Source organism: Lytechinus variegatus, chromosome 6 (genome assembly GCF_018143015.1).
Source record: "Lytechinus variegatus isolate NC3 chromosome 6, Lvar_3.0, whole genome shotgun sequence".
NCBI lineage: Eukaryota > Metazoa > Echinodermata > Echinoidea > Temnopleuroida > Toxopneustidae > Lytechinus > Lytechinus variegatus.
Window position 1 is genome coordinate 13,103,737 of NC_054745.1, and position 17,632 is coordinate 13,121,368.

At 37.2% G+C, this 17,632-nt stretch overlaps 2 protein-coding genes across 2 annotated transcripts in view; one reads left to right on the forward strand and one right to left on the reverse strand.

Moving 5' to 3' along the window:
* LOC121417028 (sodium- and chloride-dependent betaine transporter-like) overlaps positions 1–2,109 on the reverse strand; it is a 54,080-nt gene extending 51,971 nt beyond the window's left edge. Inside the window, exon 1 of the mRNA XM_041610579.1 lies at positions 1,652–2,109. Within this exon, the coding sequence (XP_041466513.1) occupies positions 1,652–1,859 (208 nt within the window). The 5' untranslated portion in view covers positions 1,860–2,109. The remainder of the gene's footprint in view (positions 1–1,651) is intronic.
* Positions 2,110–4,862: 2,753 nt separating this feature from the next.
* On the forward strand, positions 4,863–9,746 carry LOC121416515 (C-type lectin lectoxin-Thr1-like). The gene is made up of 3 exons (XM_041610007.1): positions 4,863–4,948; positions 6,009–6,282; positions 8,413–9,746. Exons 2-3 carry the CDS (start codon positions 6,016–6,018, stop codon positions 8,638–8,640), a joined length of 495 nt encoding a protein of 164 aa, XP_041465941.1. The 5' UTR covers positions 4,863–4,948; positions 6,009–6,015; the 3' UTR covers positions 8,641–9,746.
* The last annotated feature ends 7,886 nt before the right edge of the window (positions 9,747–17,632 follow it).

Below are 17,632 nucleotides of genomic sequence, written 5' to 3' on the forward strand. Positions count from 1 at the left end.
TCGCAAGTCTGAGACAATACCCCTTTGTGAATATCATTCCATTTGATTTATTGTTCTCTTCTGCATTTATATAAATCGCATAATTTTGTTGTTTTGATTACATTGTGCTTACAGTTTTTATTGTGTTAACATTGATTTTGTTTACTGTTTTTAGCATGAATCATAAATTAAGTGCACTGAAAATATCGTTCCAACATACACACACAAACACACAAAGAAATAATCCACCACCAACGTACTACGCCAGCGACAATTAGCAGGTCTGTAAAAAAAAAAAAAAAAAAAAAACGGGCGTGGAGGCGTGCGCCTGTTACCCAAGCTGTGGGGAAGTTACATATTGATGCAGAGGTTCGATCCCCGGTCACGTCTTTCGGATGGTGACGTAAAAGGTCTCTCCCAGACGTAAATAATCATATATGAATGACAAACGTCTGACAAAACTCAAATACACAAAGACACCCTCACACACACGCACACGCACTAGAAGGGTTTTCATCATTAGCGGATTACTTGAAACAAAAAGGATAACCCAAGATTAAAAGTCATTAAATTGGTCAAATACATTGATACAGCAGAACTGGGGAGCGTTTCATGAAAGGATTTTATCCGGCAAGTCGTGTTTTATCCGACAATTACCATAGTAACAGTACCTGTAAGCCAATCAGAATCAAGGAAAGTTGTCAGATCTGACAACTTGTCGGACAAAAATGTTGATGAAACGCTCCCCAGGTATATCTTTATATGAAACACATTAGTGCATAACTTATTATGTAATTAATATGTTGTATAGTAACAAAAACTGCAAAGTTAAGACGAATCCAAATTTCATTCAATCTAAAAATAAAAATCCTTCTGATTGTCCTAGTCCTTATTTATTTTCATTATTCAAGTATTTCATTTCATTTCATTTATTTTTTTTATTTTATTCAATTTGTTTTATTATCAATTCATTGATTTATTATCATTACTATTATTGACATTAAAGGGGCGGTTACTATTAGCCGTGACACATCGTATACATATATGAGTGAAGTTTATGAACCTTCAATTTTGAGATAAATATATACACTAGTACTTAATTTCTCTCAAATAATAGTCAGCATGCGATAGTACAAATAAAAGTAATGATGATAATAATGGCAATAATGATTATGAATGTTACGATGTTGTTAATTTTCATTAGATAATACTACTGTAATAAACTATATTATGTAAAACAAACATATAAAATAAAAATGTACACTTGAGGTAAGAAATGAAAATACAGTATAGAATCTATTCATAAAATGTATTCAAAAATACAATGCATTCTAATATAGCTTGGTACTAATCTCATTCAAACAAAGCTGAAAGTTGCCAAAAATGATAACAAATAATGAAGGAGTGGTCATCATCATAATTTGATTGTTTTCAAAAGAAAGACAGGTGTTATTAATGAGCTTAAGAGGCATAATGAGCCCAAAAATTAGGGTCGTATCGCAGAAAATTTATAAAAAGTTGCGAGCGAGCGTAACCAGCAAGTGAAAGAAAATCAAATTTTGAGATAATTTTTGACATATCACCCGTTTCTCCTTTTTTTGGGGGGGGGGGCGGGGGAGAGCTCCCTAAGCCCTCCTCCCATCTGAAAGCCTCTGCTACGAGAAATATTTACCTCCTCCATTCTTGTAACACAAATAAGGGAATCGCCAAACATTTCCAAGTCCCACAGATGCTCCTATCAAAGTCAGAAGAAAGTCCAATTGGCTGGTCCAGGTCCCGCGATCTCTCCTTCCTTTTTTATTCCCAATCTCGCCTTCTTGGAGTTCTTTCTCCTTCAGTTCCCCGACCACTGGGGCCGATTCCTCTGAGTTCTGGTCCATTTTTTTTTTCAAAAATACTTTTATATGCAGTGCTAAAGTAAGATTTGGTCACATCGTCCGGCCAAAGCAAATCCAGTCTGACCGGTGTTCTGCAATAGCTGAGTTTATATAGCGCCTTTTGCCAGGATGCAAATCACTAGTATTATCACCCCGGGTTTAGCTCGAAGTACGACTTAATCAACCATGTCAAGCGCTTCTCCAGCATTAGCACCACCAACGAGGAACGTGTAAGGAAGCGTACAGCCTTGCGAGCGAAAGCGTACCAAACAACAATTAAATACTTGAATTATAACATGTTAACTTTGTGCCGCACCAAAGTCGAAAATAGGGGGCTCCAGAACTATATCTTGGTCTCCAAACGGGGGTCTCCGGAACGGCTCTTACATTAATGGTTGCTAAAAATGCAATGCTCTGGACAGGGGCGGATCCAGGATTTTCCCAAAGGGGGCACATGGTGAAAACTGAAGTAGAAAGAGGTCATCGCAATGGTAAAATGTTAATGGTCGTCCAAAACTCATCCTACTCAAGTTCCTGTCTTACAGAGAGAAAGTATAGATGTAATGCGGCGTGCTCGCAAGACCCTGAAAGATGAAACATACACTGCAAAAACTCCGGTGTTGATTTAACACCAGCCCGGAATCTATATCACACCAGAGAAGTGTTAAACAACTCCAGTTTCGTTTCGGTCTAACACCAGAAAGGTGTTTATACAACACCAATTAGTATTAAAACATCATCGTCTGATTCAAACTGGTGTTGTTTCAATACTTTTCTTGTGGTGACATAATGTAGATTCCGGGCCGGGGTTAAATCAACACCTGACTTTTTGCAGTGTATTTTCTGACAGATGACCTTAAAAAGAATGGTGATCTTAATATAAATTTACGCCTAACTCTACAACAGTTACTCCACAAGTCATTCCATAACTGTGTCACTAATTGGTTAGTGTTATAACTTCGCTTTTGTAAGCAACTGACTACACGACTTACACATCATGTGCAATGTGTCGAATGTGTTTCATGTTGAACTGTCAAAGATCTAAGAACTATTGTTGCAAAAATGCATATATAATCTGACAAATTAACAAATTACTGATCTATAATCTATGCATTGTTAGTTTGGTTTTAACCATCGATTAATCATGTTGATATTTTGGACGTACATGTACCTATAAAAAACAGTTTAGTCTACCTTATTTCGAATGTGGAACATTGAATTCTCGGGGGGGGGGGGGGTAAAGAGTGTTATTTGCAATGATACTGAGTCATGTGACTTTAAAGAACACAATGGAGGTTGTACCTAGGATACATAAGCACAGGGGTAAATCGGGTAACATATGTAATACGAGGCAATTTACAAAGTTACATGCACATAGGCAAAGTCAGGTCACGAAAGCATCCGGATTTAATCATTGTGTAATGCTCGAACTATAGGAACATGCTTTCATTAATACAAACACTATTTAGATAAGTGGGGGGGGGGGGGGCTTTTCATCAACATTTTCGTCCGACAAGTTGTCAGATCTGACATCTTTCCCTCAATTTTGATTGGCTGAGAAGCAGTGCTATTATGCTAACTGTCGGATAAAATGTCTGAAAAGTCTTTCATGAAACGCGCCCCTGATCAAAGTATGTTTACAGATGAAAGAAGCATTATCAAAGATTTCATGACGCTTGTTTCAACATACACCCCAGGGACTATCCCTAACGAATCTCATTCCACAATGATCTGCCTGACATTTCACCACGAAGGATACATTATATTCATACGTTCTATCCTAAAAACCTCCCTTAGCTATGGATGGATCTATTCAGTGTTTATTTCGATCAATCATTGTTTAAATTATGCGGCATTGTATTATATTTTTTTATACGATGGAGAGCAAAATACACGGGTCTCATGGGTGTTCCATATTTATGTTAATTTAGACAATAAACATTACAAACGGTGATTTTCTTTGTTTTATTCACGCCCTCAGTAAGTCGGACGGCTATTCTGCGATATGGTGTCATGAGGGTGCCATGATTTATCAGCAAGCAAGGTGACATGAGCCTAATTACATCAGGAGGGCTAAAAATATTCGTTCGACCCAACCCATTCGATTTTTTTCATTTTGATATTGCTGATTGACAAAAGTGTATGAATATCATTCAAAATATAACACTGATTCTAGATTTGATAACTAATGAACTTCCTTTGCCAGGGGAAGATATACATGTATCAATGATTTGGAACTATTTTTTGACTGGTGGAAGAATTGGGGCTACTTTATTGTTTCAGTTGATGAATTTGATCCCATTATAGTCATCTCCATAAATGGCGATTTAATTTTAAAATGAGCTGGCTACGATACCCTTCTCTGTTCAGATATGGAATGTCAGATATATATCCTATCCAAAGGTGGTAAACATTCCACCCTCTAATTTCACATTTATTTTTTTATTAATTTTTCATTTAACACACGTCTAAGGGGAATGTTTTACGCGCATGACACCGCAAGGACAGTTATTTTTCAAGACCGCCCACTCTCGGCGGATACCACTTAATAATTCATTACAGGTACTCTTCTAAAAAAAAGACCACATACATATCTGTACTTTTTCATTGTGGCAATCATACTAATAGTGATGATGTTAATAATAATAAAAAGAAGAAAAGTTTTACATTTTCACTTATACAGTTAATGTTGCCTGGGTTTTTTGGGGGGGGGGTGTCCGGACACGATCAAAGGTCTAGTTTGACCCAAAGGACTGACAAATAAAGTAAACGGAGTTGTAAATATGTAATTAAGGCAGAAGAACAATCCTGTAAGATGCGACCATTAAATAAACAGGTTTAGCTTAGATCATGCAATAAGCAGTTTACTGCCGATGGAACAATTTTTTTATCAAGAGATAAGAAGCTGATATGTTTATTAATAATAATCATATCAATGATAATGGTTTCAATGTGTTTGTTGATTCAGCTGTAGAATATAGCGTTTTCTTAAAAGCTGACTGTGGCAGAGACATCAGAAAATACTGTTCGTTCATTTCTCTTGTGAAATTGCATTCTTCTACTAGTACTACACTTCATCAGATCGATAAAAGGTGAGCTCGAATAACTATTTTTTTTTAATTTCTAGAGATAATACTGTTTTGGGAATGATTTTGATAATAACAATGACGATTTGGGTAATTATTCCGCTGATTTAATTGTCATTAATGTTATTATTATCATTCCCATTTATTATTACCATAAATAGTATTACTACTGCTACTACTACCATGATTACTGCGACGAAGACGACTACACTACTACTATTACTACTACTACTACTACTACTACTACTACTACTACTACTACTACTACTACTACTACTACTACTACTACTACTACTACTACTACTACTACTACTACTACTACTACTACCACTACTACTACCACTACTACTACCACTACTACAATCATGATATAATAATAATAATAATAATGATGATAATAATAATAATAATAATAATAATAAAATAGGTATATTTACCCAGGGTAGCAACTTCAGTTTCGAAAACTGTTCTACCAGCGGACCCTGCTCTTACTACTACTACTACTACTACTACTACTACTACTACTACTACTACTACTACTACTACTACTACTTTTACTACTACTTCTACTACTACTACTTCTACTTTTACTACTACTTCTACTACTACTCATATACTACCACCTCTACGACTACAACTACTGCTACTACTAATGATAATAATAATAATACCATGATAATAGTATCACTCTGAATTTAACATGTTTAAAGATGTTCTATGGAAATGTCCACTCTTAAATGTTTGTTTTTAACTGGTGTAAGGCATTTCCAAGAAGGTAGGATCTATGAAAACCCCACCCCTAAACTCTAAACCCATATTTCCAAAACGTCATAACTTATCAGTTTGTCAAACATTTTCACATATTTAACAGAGATCATTTTATTCAATCAATCTTAAGCTAGAATTCTTTTGAATTTTGCTTTAGTATCTTGAGCAAGCTGGATTGCAAAATATTTTTAAGTCTACTCAAATACTCCAATTTGTTATCTTTTTTTTATTCTTCATCTCTTATCCTTAACTGTTTTTTTTTTTTTCTTTTTCGTTTTTTTGTGTCTTTTAACTGGAGATTTACGATGGCTGTAGTCTTCACCGCCAGCCTGGTTCTCCTTACCATATTGGTGCCATTATGCGAGGGGTCATGCTGCCCGAATTTCTTCATGCGAAAAGGCGCCTGGTGCTACCACTACAGCTCCACCAAGAAAGATTGGAATGGAGCGAATTCGGCATGTAAAGCTCTCGGTGCTGAACTCGTCAGCATCCATGGACCTGACGAGAGCAACGAAATCTATGGTTTTTGGCAGAGTCTTCTTGACGAGGGTAAAGCAGATGATGGTGACTTTGTGAGTATATCATTCTTACGGTTCCCATTCAATCCCTGTTATATATCTAATGATGGCGGCTTGGTGGGTATCCCTTTCTAAATGTCGCCACACATTCCGAGAAGTATATAATGGCGACTATAATGTCGCTGGTCACTTTGTGACTACATACCACGTTGTTCAATTCTACCAGGCTGTTTTATTTCTAAATTGGCGTTATACATCACTTGAAAGCCAGATCTTCGGACTATCTAGCTGGTTTCTCTAGATCACATAGTTTAAATGACGAGTGGTGATCTTCTCCGCTATTGGCATTTCATCGTTTAGTTATGTTTTTCTCCAATTCTTACTCGTGGACCGTGTTAGCAAATATTGGTCGACGAACACCCTCTCATGATAATGAACGTTGGTGGCGCATGTCTCATGAAACTCACCACCGATATAAATAAATGGATAGAACTCATCGTATGCTGCCACACACACAACCTTGAAGTTACAGGAATATAATTCCATCACAAAAATAACGATTAATGGGGCCACACCAACACGACGAGGTTCAACAGGCACAAGACCAAGGAAGAGAGATAGAGAGAGAGAAACAGTGATGAAATTTGTAGCGCACTCTACTATCATGACTATTTGGAGTGCTTTCCAGTACTTTTAAAGGGGAAGTTCACCCTGAAGAAAACTTTGTTGTAAAAATAGCAGAAAAATAGTAAAAAAATATTGGTGAAGGTTTGAGGAAAATCCGTTTAAGGGTAAGAAAGTTATTAGAGTTAAAAATTTTGGATTTGTGACGTCATAATCGAGCAGCTACCCCATGTGTTATGTAATATAAAATGTATGAATTTCAAATTTTGTATGGTTCCTGATGACTTAATTTTGTTTTATTTTCACGATCGGGTGTGAAATGATTTGTCTATTGATATACAAAAGTTACAGTGAAAACCATTTTCAATTTTCTGAGAAAATGACATTTCAATGATTTTTTACCATTCGCTATGTAGGAATGCTGCTGGCATATGACGTCACAAATCAAATAATTGAATTTCTAATAACTTTTTAATTATTTGATGAATTTTTCTCAGACTTTCGGCAATATTATTTATTATTTTTTTCTGCTATTTTTACAATAAACTTTTTGTCTGGGTGAACTTCCCCTTTAAGAACTTGCTCGCTCAAAGACGACACGCTACCATGGCAGATATTCGGAATGCTTCGCCACATAATTTTGAACAGTCTGCATCTCTCTCTTCGTTGAAAAAGTCTCTTATTAGTATACATAATTTCATTCACCTGCACTCACCAACATGCACGCACTTGCACTTTTTTTTTACCATACATGATTTTATGTTCTTCCCAACCAAGCTTCTCATTTTCAATATTTTAAATTTTGTGACATCATTTTATTAAAATGATGGTTTCCATGTAGCCCTATCTTCTGGCTGCTATTGCTTCAGTCACCTTTGTGATTATCAGTCTAATAGCTGGACCATGTATTTTACGGAATATCACATGCTTATGTATAATCTAATTATCAGTCTTTGTCAATTTCATTTATATCTTTCATTATCACCTTAAACATGTATTCAATATATATATATATATATGTTTGCTATTATGTGAACATATTAATTGATTATTAATTGTTGAATAAAATGCAGAAACTAAAAAAGAGTGTTTCTGATGGCCTCAAAAGAGAACGTAAAAGCTCTATCCATCCTTTAAATAAATATATAAATAAATGATGCGAATTAATAATAATAATAATAATAGCAAATTTTTATAAAGCGCTTTTCCCAGAATGGCCTAAAGCGCGTTACAGCATATTATTACCCCGGTCATTGGATTCATGTCAATCAAGCACGAAAATTGCACAATTTCCACTCCCTGGGGAGCATTCCTTGCATTCATCGCAGCCACATTATGGCGCTGGCAAAATCAAACATACAATATCTTTCGCATCCTACCGGGTACCCATTTAGCACCTGGGTCGAGAGTGGCAAAGTGTGGATTAACGCCTTGCCAAAGGACGCTCGACCGCGGTGGGATTCGAACACACGACCCTCTGTTTACAAGGCGAGAGTCAGAACCACTACACCACGTCTCTTCCACAAATTACAAATGCCATTCTCTTTCTCACCCTTCTAGTCGTATTGGATAGGGTTACACGACTTACAATACGAAGGTTACTACCAATGGAGTGACGGGACGGACGTGAACTTCCTACTCTGGCAGTCGGGTGAACCGAACAACAATGGCAATGAGGACTGCGTCGCTCCTCGGAACCAAGGGTCCAACGCGGAAAAGCAGTTCTGGAATGATTACAACTGCAGCGAAAAGAAGCCTTACTTTTGCCGATTTCCGATTTCGTCTTAGTAACTAATCGCCTCATCCAATCTTCCGGGATAACCACACGGAAACAACGCGGTCAAAATAACCGCATATCATTGAGATATTGGTAATACTGATGAGCAAAGATTGAGAAAATTCAAAATTGCAGGCTTAAAAATTCACTTAAATCAAATGTAGAATGATAATGGTTACGAAATATTTTGTGTTTTGACATAACAGTGGTTTACGAGAACGCGTGGACGATCTCGATTTTGAAAATATGTTACTACTAGTAATTAAACGATTCCTTGGTTGAAAAACCAGTCAATTTCACATTTTTTTTCAATCTTCTGTCTGAATAAACGATGGACTTTAATTTGTTTTTGGACTGATAATATTAAATGGGTATATATCAGCAAAGAAAACAGGAACCATTTCATATTTGAGTCATCCTCAGGCACTAGCCAGTGGCAGTTTCTTCTTCTTGTACATATGCTTTTTTTCTTTGCCGGGAAATTAAATAAATAAGTAAACAAATAAGTAAACAAAAATTTGTCAATTGGTGAATTAGAGTTGAAAAAATGTTGTGTGTCGTAAGGGCCATTTCTGAGTCCCGTACACGACACACAGCATTTTCACCTTTCGTTAAAATCATAATCAAACATTTTGCGTTGGTTATGGGTTTTTCACACGACTACCTGCTATCATGACTCTAACTTTATCATTGATGAAAAAGAAAATTTTATCGCTTGAATATTCAGCCAAGAGATTAGAATTTGTGGAATTATGGAATCGCCAAATCGATCTGTCCTTTTCGCGTTGAATTCATGTGAGTTATGCTGTATCACACAATAAATTAAAATTCTTGGCAAAATATTGAAATATTTCAATTAACATTTTTCTGAACACGGAGGGTATAACGTGACACCACTGCCTTCGTCATTTTCACTAGTTCGCCTATCCAATTAACATGAATGCCATTGTTTGGCAGACATATGAAAATTCAAAATCACCAATGCATGTACATCCGAATTTAATGCAAGTATTATGTAATTTTTTGTTTCTCAATTTTATAAAATCATTCTTCTTCGGTTCAGACTTCGTCTTCAAAGGTTTATTTCAGGATAATAAACAATAAAAATCCGCACAGATATAGGTTTGTACAGATCTTCAAAGGAGTTTTTGCGTGTGTGCCATAATGGAATAGAATGAGACGACTGATGACTGAGTCTACTTGCAAGGAATGGTTGAAAGAATGAAAAGATGAGAGCGAATAATGATTTGAAAGACGAAGATATAACAAGAGATGGGTCGTTAGAGCAAAGAATATAAAGACTAAAGGCATATGTAAAAGATTGAAGGGCTTGAGAGTGAGTATTGAGAAAGAGGTGTGTGTGTGTGTGTGTGTGTGTGTGTGAGAGAGAGGGAGAGTCGGGGGGGGGGGGAGGGGGAAGAGAAAAGTAATGGGCGACATGATGTATTATCAAGTACAAAGTTGGGGCCCCCTCTCCTCAGATTTAGAAGATATCATACATAACACACAAATCTGCATATCATGAGAAAATGTATTGATATTGAATGGGATGTGACAGGGGATCAGGACAATTACCCCCCGGACAATTACCACCGGACAACTACACCCCGGACAACTACCCCCGGACAACTACCCCCGGACAACTACCCCCGGACAATTCCCCCGGACAACTACCCCCAGACAAGTACCCCCAGGAACAATTACCCTCCCCCCCGGACAATAACCCCCGAGACAAAAGGAGTAAACAAAGTCATACGTCGGTCGGCCGTACGTTTGACGCAAGAAGTACTCGAGTATCTTGGAATCAAACGAACGCCGTAAGAAAGCTGTAAAAGTGAGCTCCATCCATAGGCGGATCCAGGAGGGGGGGGGCGAGGGCCCCGCCCCCTCCTATTGGCAGAGCAAAAATATGGAAAAAAGAAGGGGAAGGAAAAGAAGAGGTAAAATAAGAGGAGGGAGACAAATGGAAAAGAAAGGTCAGGGAAAGAATTTGAAAATATATATCATGTCACTATATCAAATTTTTCGCATAGCCTGTTCGATGACATATCTTGCATAGGCTGATATGTAGCTTAAAATATCAAATTTTGAAGTCGATATACAAAGCATATTTTAGCTCGGACATTATTCATTATTTTGTTTGATTTACAAACTGATTTTTTAAGTGCTCTGTTTAATGTCCATTTTATGGTGTGAATATAACTTGCAGCTTGCGCTATGCGCTCGCATTATTTGATTTGCCAAATTATATAACAAACTACTACCCCCCCCCCTTTTTATGACAATTTACCAAAACTTTCGTCTCACGATTTACGCTCGCATTTTCGTTAAAAATATGTCAACTCATAAATCCTATTCATGATTACAAAAGTGCTTAAAATATTCAGTTTTCAGGCCTCAGTGTCAACACATTTCACTCACCCATTAGGCTTATGACATTAATAAATATGAAAATATTTTCATAAATTCTTAATGACTAAATTGTCCCTTTTCAGGAAAGAATATCGACAATATCACAGTTGCATATGTTTCATATCGCGCTTAAGAAGAGGAATAAGAAAGTTGTCATCATTTTCATATGACAAAATGTCCTTAGACCTAGAATGTACAGGTCCTAGGTCAAAATTATAAAGAAGATATCAGCTCGCGCTTCACACTCGCAACATTTATTAAGTGCTTTCCACATCCACTTCACAATTTCCCTACACGATACTTTAGATAGTGCTCAAATTCACAATTTTCATACAGGAATATCAAGTATTTTGCATTATTGATTTTCGTGATAAAAATATCAGAATGCCCAGATTCTGTCTAACTCTAAAACATGCGCACAACATTGAGATACGCAGCTTCATCTTTATTCAAAACGTGCTAAAATTGTCCAGATCAGATGGCGCTTTGCGCTCGCATAATTAACGCAGGAAAAAACTTTATTACCCATTCTTTTTCATGATTTATAAAACATGATTAGAGTGTCCCATTTTTAGGTCTTAAATCTCAATTATTTTTTTCCGCTCACGCTTCAATTGTTTGGTTTTGTACCTATACCGCTAATGATTACAACAAGTGCTAATAATTTCATTTTTGTTAGGTCAGAATGTCAAAGAAATTCAGCTCGCGCTTCGCGCTCGCATTATTTAATAGTTGAAATATGATACGTTTTAATGGCTAACTGCAAAACCTCCTTAACAGGTCCATTTTCGATCAAGCCAGAAGCCATATTTAAAATTTCTGCTCGCGCTTTGCGCTTGCAGTAATTATCTAGTTACATACGCATCTTGTTCAGGTTCACAAACATTGCCCAGAATAGTCAATTTTCAGGTTAAAATATATACATGCAATTCCAAAAATTTTCAGTTCGCGCTTCGCGCTGACATTGCTTTTTCGATGAGATTCATATCTTGCTCAATATAGGCAAATATGAAGCTTAAAATATCAAGTTTTGAAGTCAATATACAAAACATATTTCATCTCGGATATCAAGCTTTCATTATTTTTTAATTTACAAATTGATTTTTTCAAGTGCTCTGTAAAATGTCCGTTTTGGGTCTAAATATTAATATCTTCAGCTCACGCTGCTCGGTCGATTATGTGATTGATTTGCATAGGCCTACTTCTTTATAAATTCTTACAAACCGTCCTTAAAATGCACCTTAAACGAATTGTTTACTATCATGATTGCCAATTTGTTTAGAAAAAACACTGTTTTTTATTATGTCATATTGTTTACGATATAGTAATTTTGGTACTTAATTTCCTTCTTTAATGTTGCTTTCACTCAAGAATAATACACAAAAAACACCTTGTAATTTTACCATTTAGGGCCTAAATGGTAAAATTACAAGGTGCTCTTGTGTGTATTATCTTTGCATAAAGTTTTCTGGGATGTGCACCAATTTTTTCATAATTTTTAGCTTCTTGTTAGCTGAATTGTTTTAAAATAATAGGATTATAGGTCCTACTTGACAGTATAGTGTTGATAGTTGCGTTATCAACTTTCAATATATTTCTACCTATAAAGGTGTCGTTTTTACGTTTTATCTATTTGCCTGATTTCTTTCCTGAAATTGAACCCAAAATAAATATTTAAAAAATAAGATCAGTTGGAATCAGAGATATTCAGCATTTGTGATTATTATGACTACTCGTGTTCAATTGATCTATGAAAACTTAGTATGAGGGCCAGTTTACACATTTTCTGATGAATATATGCATAGCCAAACGGGAGGTTTCGGGTGCAAGAAGAAAGAAAGTGAGAGAACAGGAAAAAAAGCAATTTAAAAGAGAAAGAAAAAATTACCAAGATAAAGTAGAAAATATTTCAAAAAACCTGTGCCACCGACCAAAACTTAAAATGGGTCCCGCTTTATTCTAACATTGATGCTGGAGAGAAGGGAGGATTTTCTGGGGGTAATTGTCCAGGGGGTAATTTTCCTCAGGGGTAATTGTCCGGGGGATAATTGTCCTCGGGGGTTATTGTCCGGGGGGGGGGTAATTGTCCGGGGGTTAGTTGTCCGGGGGTAGTTGTCCTCAGGGGGTAGTTGTCCGGGGGGGTAATTGTCCGGGGGTAGTTGTCCGGGGGGTATTGTCCTCGGGGGGTAATTGTCCGGGGGTAGTTGCCCGGGGTAATTGTCCTCGGGGGTAATTGTCCGGGGTAGTTGTCACGGGGGTAATTGTCCTAGAACTATGTGACAGTTCTATTGCATCACACAACCATCTTTCCAACTGGTTTTGACTGCACCTCTGTGGGTACCAGTCGGTTTTCATTTCGTATGAAACTTTATCATGTTTATGCCTACATTTATGCATAGAATATTGATTTCTTTGAATATGCACATTCGATTTTTGCAGAAAATGTTGGAAGGTTTGAATTGTGGCATAAGCACCGGGCATACGCAACATGCGTGATGAGCCCAAACTTTTGAGAGGACTAGATTTGGCGCATCACGCGAAAAAAAAATGCGATAGATTTTGACATAATGATATTTCACCCTTCTCTCATTCCTTTTCCATTTTTTTTTTTTGGGGGGGGGAGAGCACATCATCTTTACGCCAGTGATACACCATTATGAAAAGTCCTGGAAAGGACTGAGATAAAAGTCGATCAATGTAGAAGAGCAATGAAGATTTGAGAAAGTGCATGGAGGTATAGAAAGTAGAGTATGAGTATAGTCTAAGAGACGACTGTAATACAAAAAGGATGGAAAGCTTGAGTGGTAGGCAAGATGAAATGCTTGAGTGGAAGACTGGTTGACTCGTATCAGTAAGTGAAGATTGTGAATATGGGCATGATGTGAGAAGGCTGACTTGAGTTGGCCAGTGGAGTTGTGGAGCAGGAGCGAAAGAGAAGACTCAACGTTTCAGACAGGTTGACTGTCCGATTGACATATTGACCCTCTGCATATTGACATGATTTTTGTTAGACAAGCCTCTGGCAAACTTTCAGGTTGTCAAAAATCAACCATTGTTTTAAATATATTCAAAGTTTAAGCATACCTTTTTAAAGTTTACAAGATTGCATAAAGTGTGGGGGAAAATGCACTTGATAGAGGCAATCCAGCCCTCATGACAATGGGTGTTATATGGAAATAAATGTTTACCTAGTTTTCCGCTTCCAAACGTTTACATCTAACCATTAAGGGGCTCTGGGGGCCTTGCCCTGTAGTTAGTCCGGACCTTTCGTTGGAGAACGCGAACGCTTATTTACGACGTTAGTTGATTTTGTAAGAGACTTTTTGGGCCCGTCGTCATGGTCGTAAAACTCTGTCCTGCAATGCAAATTGTGTGACATGAGATTTTTTGGGGGGTTTCGCATCTGCAACGGAAACATTCAATATGTGTTTCGTCTGCAAAATTTTGGTTGCTACCATGGTTACTGCGATACATCCGATTTAGGAAGACTTTCCAAAGCCACATTTGGTTCCTCCCAGAGCTCGAGAGGCCGCCTGGGGATCCCACTTCCATTGATGAGTGGATACCAGGCGCGACCACGCGTAAAAGGGGACAGAGAGGGCAAGTACGTTACGTATAGGCCTATGGAACGCTATAAGGGTGTAAAAAACGATGTTTAAAATACCGAAAAAGGGATATATTTCCAATACTTGTAGGGATTCACAAGCCAAATAATGTTAAGAGATGCATTTTTCATAATCTGGAAAAGACTTGCTTCCCTCGTTTAGGGTGTGTTTTGAAACCCCATGGTCGTGCCTGGTATTCACTCATCAATGGAAGTGGCCCCCCCCCCTTTTCTGGGGAAAGTAAAACATAATGCCCATTACATTGTGTGCTAGAGGCATATCGTTTGTGTAGGAGGAGTAAAAAAAAAAAAAACCCCGCAAAATCGACTGAAGTTCAGACGAATTTGGCCTACTGCATACTGTGTACATATCAACGCATGCAAAATGGTTTCGGCTGGAGAGGTGATCTGACCCATGGAATCGATTGCCAGTGATCTATCAATAATCCACAGTAAATGCAATATCGATTTGATGGACTGTAATGATCTATATCTAAGCCTTAACTTCGTAAGTTTTTCCTCACTCAATATGTAGTCGATTTGTTTGAAAAACCATTTTCTTATCAATGTCATAATCTATTGTGGGCCCTGCATTTCGAATATTTCCAGCCAACTGTCATAGTAGAGGCTCGCCGCCGGCTCAGGGGGCATATACGATGATGATCATCAGTCGTAATGTACATTCACGTATGGCGCGTGTGCCGCGTGATAGAATTTTGCACACAAAAACCGGATATATAACGGTCTTTAACACAAAGCTTAGCAATGATTTTACAGCAGTTTTCTATGTTTGATTCTATTGACTATAATGTATAATCAATCCTATAAAATAAGTGTATGATTAATCGTTAACTTTTGCGTTAGGGGACCCTAACGTTGCCGTTCCTGAGGTTTGCGAAAGGTGGCAATTATTTCCAGGTGGCTGTTTTCATTGCCCTGGGTAGCTGGCGTGCTGCACCCCAAGATTTTTCGTGGGGGTGCTGCGTTATGAACAGCTTTATGGAACAATTGCCTGATATAGATAGTTGTAACTATAGTTGTGGCCCAGTGGATAAGTCTTCTGACTTTGAAACAGAGGGTCGTGGGTTCGAATCCCAGCCATGGCGTAATTTCCTTCAGCAAGAAATTTATCCGCATTGTGCTGCACTCGACCCAGGTGAGGTGAATGGGTACCCGGCAGGATTAATTCCTTGAATGCATGAGCGCTGAGAGGCAGCTCGAGCTAAAGCCGGGGTAATAATACTAGCAACGCGCCTCGGAATAGAATATTTCTAGATAGATGGCGCTATATAAATGCCTATTATTATTATTATTATTATTATTATTATACTTCGAATGCCTGTATTTTGTGATGGAAATAAAACTTAGCTTCAATTCCCCCTTTAAAAAAAAGTTCGAATAAAACTTTTCACGTTGAACCTGTAATAAACACAATAATTAAAATTGCGCCATAAAGGTCATGACAATGATCCCGGTCTTACAAAGAATTAAAATTGATTAACCTCAATTATATCAATCAATCAAAGTCCATCAATGTCATATTTCGATTCAACAGACACTTTCACAATGTCCTTTGTAAACAAAGAGAGAACTAACAAAGAGAGAAAACGATGAATGTCTGAATAAAAATCATATCTAGAATATATTTTGAACAAATGCATCTTTAGATGTTGATGTTGCTGGTATTCCATGATAAATCACAACTCATTGTAAAGCCCCAATCATGACTGCTTACAACCGTTGCAATTGTGTGCAACATATACTGGAATCAAAATTGATCGCAAAAACGATCGCACGAACAAGTGTGAAAGCCCCTTTAGACGGGTCTCAGAGTGCGTTTGCCCCCAGTCTAGCGCGCACAAGATAAGACTGCTTCAATTATCATATTACCATTATTGTACCATACTGTGCTTGATTAGATTCAAGATAAGTACATTTGAATTTTGAATAATATTTAATCACCTGAAATAACAGACATGATTCCCATGAATCAACTGACATGACGGTAATCAACTCCCGACTCCCAGAAATTTATACTCGTCAAAAGATTCCTCGCATACTGACAAGATATTCCAATCGTTCATCAAGGGATATTGGTAAGTTGGAATTAGAGGGTGATACGTCATATGATTTTAAAATCATAGTATTATTTTGTTCATTCAGTTGACAATTAAGGTGCTATTGTAAAATATATATATTCATGACTTGTTTGGCTTTTAGGTTAAAAGACCAAACACCCGACCAAAAGTGAAGTTGTCAAATCATAAGTCAGTCTAAAGCTTATTAACTAATATCATTAGAAGCTCTGCGCATATCCGTCACTTCCCAGATGAGTAGGCATATTATGCTTGAGATCATCATTACATCGTTGTGTTTTGAAGTTTACAGTGTTTGATTGATTTAATGGTGTTTTATTGAGGTTAATTTTGGGTCCATTTGGGGTTTTCAAAGTTTAAATTGCTGTTAGAAAATGGCTAGAATTTTTTTACAGCTGTAGTGCAATATGTTATATAGCTATTGGGGCTTATTGCAATATTGTGCTCGGATTATTTTGCGACATGGGAATGAAAGGTCTAGTTTGTCAAAAGACATTTATTGGAATAAACTTACGAACTAGAATGTGCTTTACAAATATATTCCCACTTAATTTACGTCGACAACCTCGTCAACACTGACTAGTATAGATAGTTTTTGCACTGCTAATCAGAACGCTTTCAAGAACATAGAAATTGTACTGTCAAATTAATTTCATGATGAGAGACCGAGAAATCTTTGTCGAAAATTGGTGAATCCTGTTTTTTTTTTACAAACGACGTATTGCAATTTTCGTCATTGCCGTCCCTAATACCTGTTGAATTGGTTGAAAATCAAGTTGTGTTTTGTATAAATATTTTTTTCCAAATCTTGTTTGGATGCAACTCGTTCTGCGACGAGCCACCAGACCTATCAAAGCTATCGCGTTACTTCGAATTTTATCGGTCGATTTT

Excerpts from the sequence above, each read along its gene's own strand:
- LOC121416515 (XM_041610007.1), top strand. The coding sequence starts at position 6,016 with ATGGCTGTAGTCTTCACCGCCAGCCTGGTTCTCCTTACCATATTGGTG. Across the intron at positions 6,283-8,412 it reads AAGCAGATGATGGTGACTTT|TCGTATTGGATAGGGTTACA; the intron begins GTGAGTATATCA and ends TCACCCTTCTAG.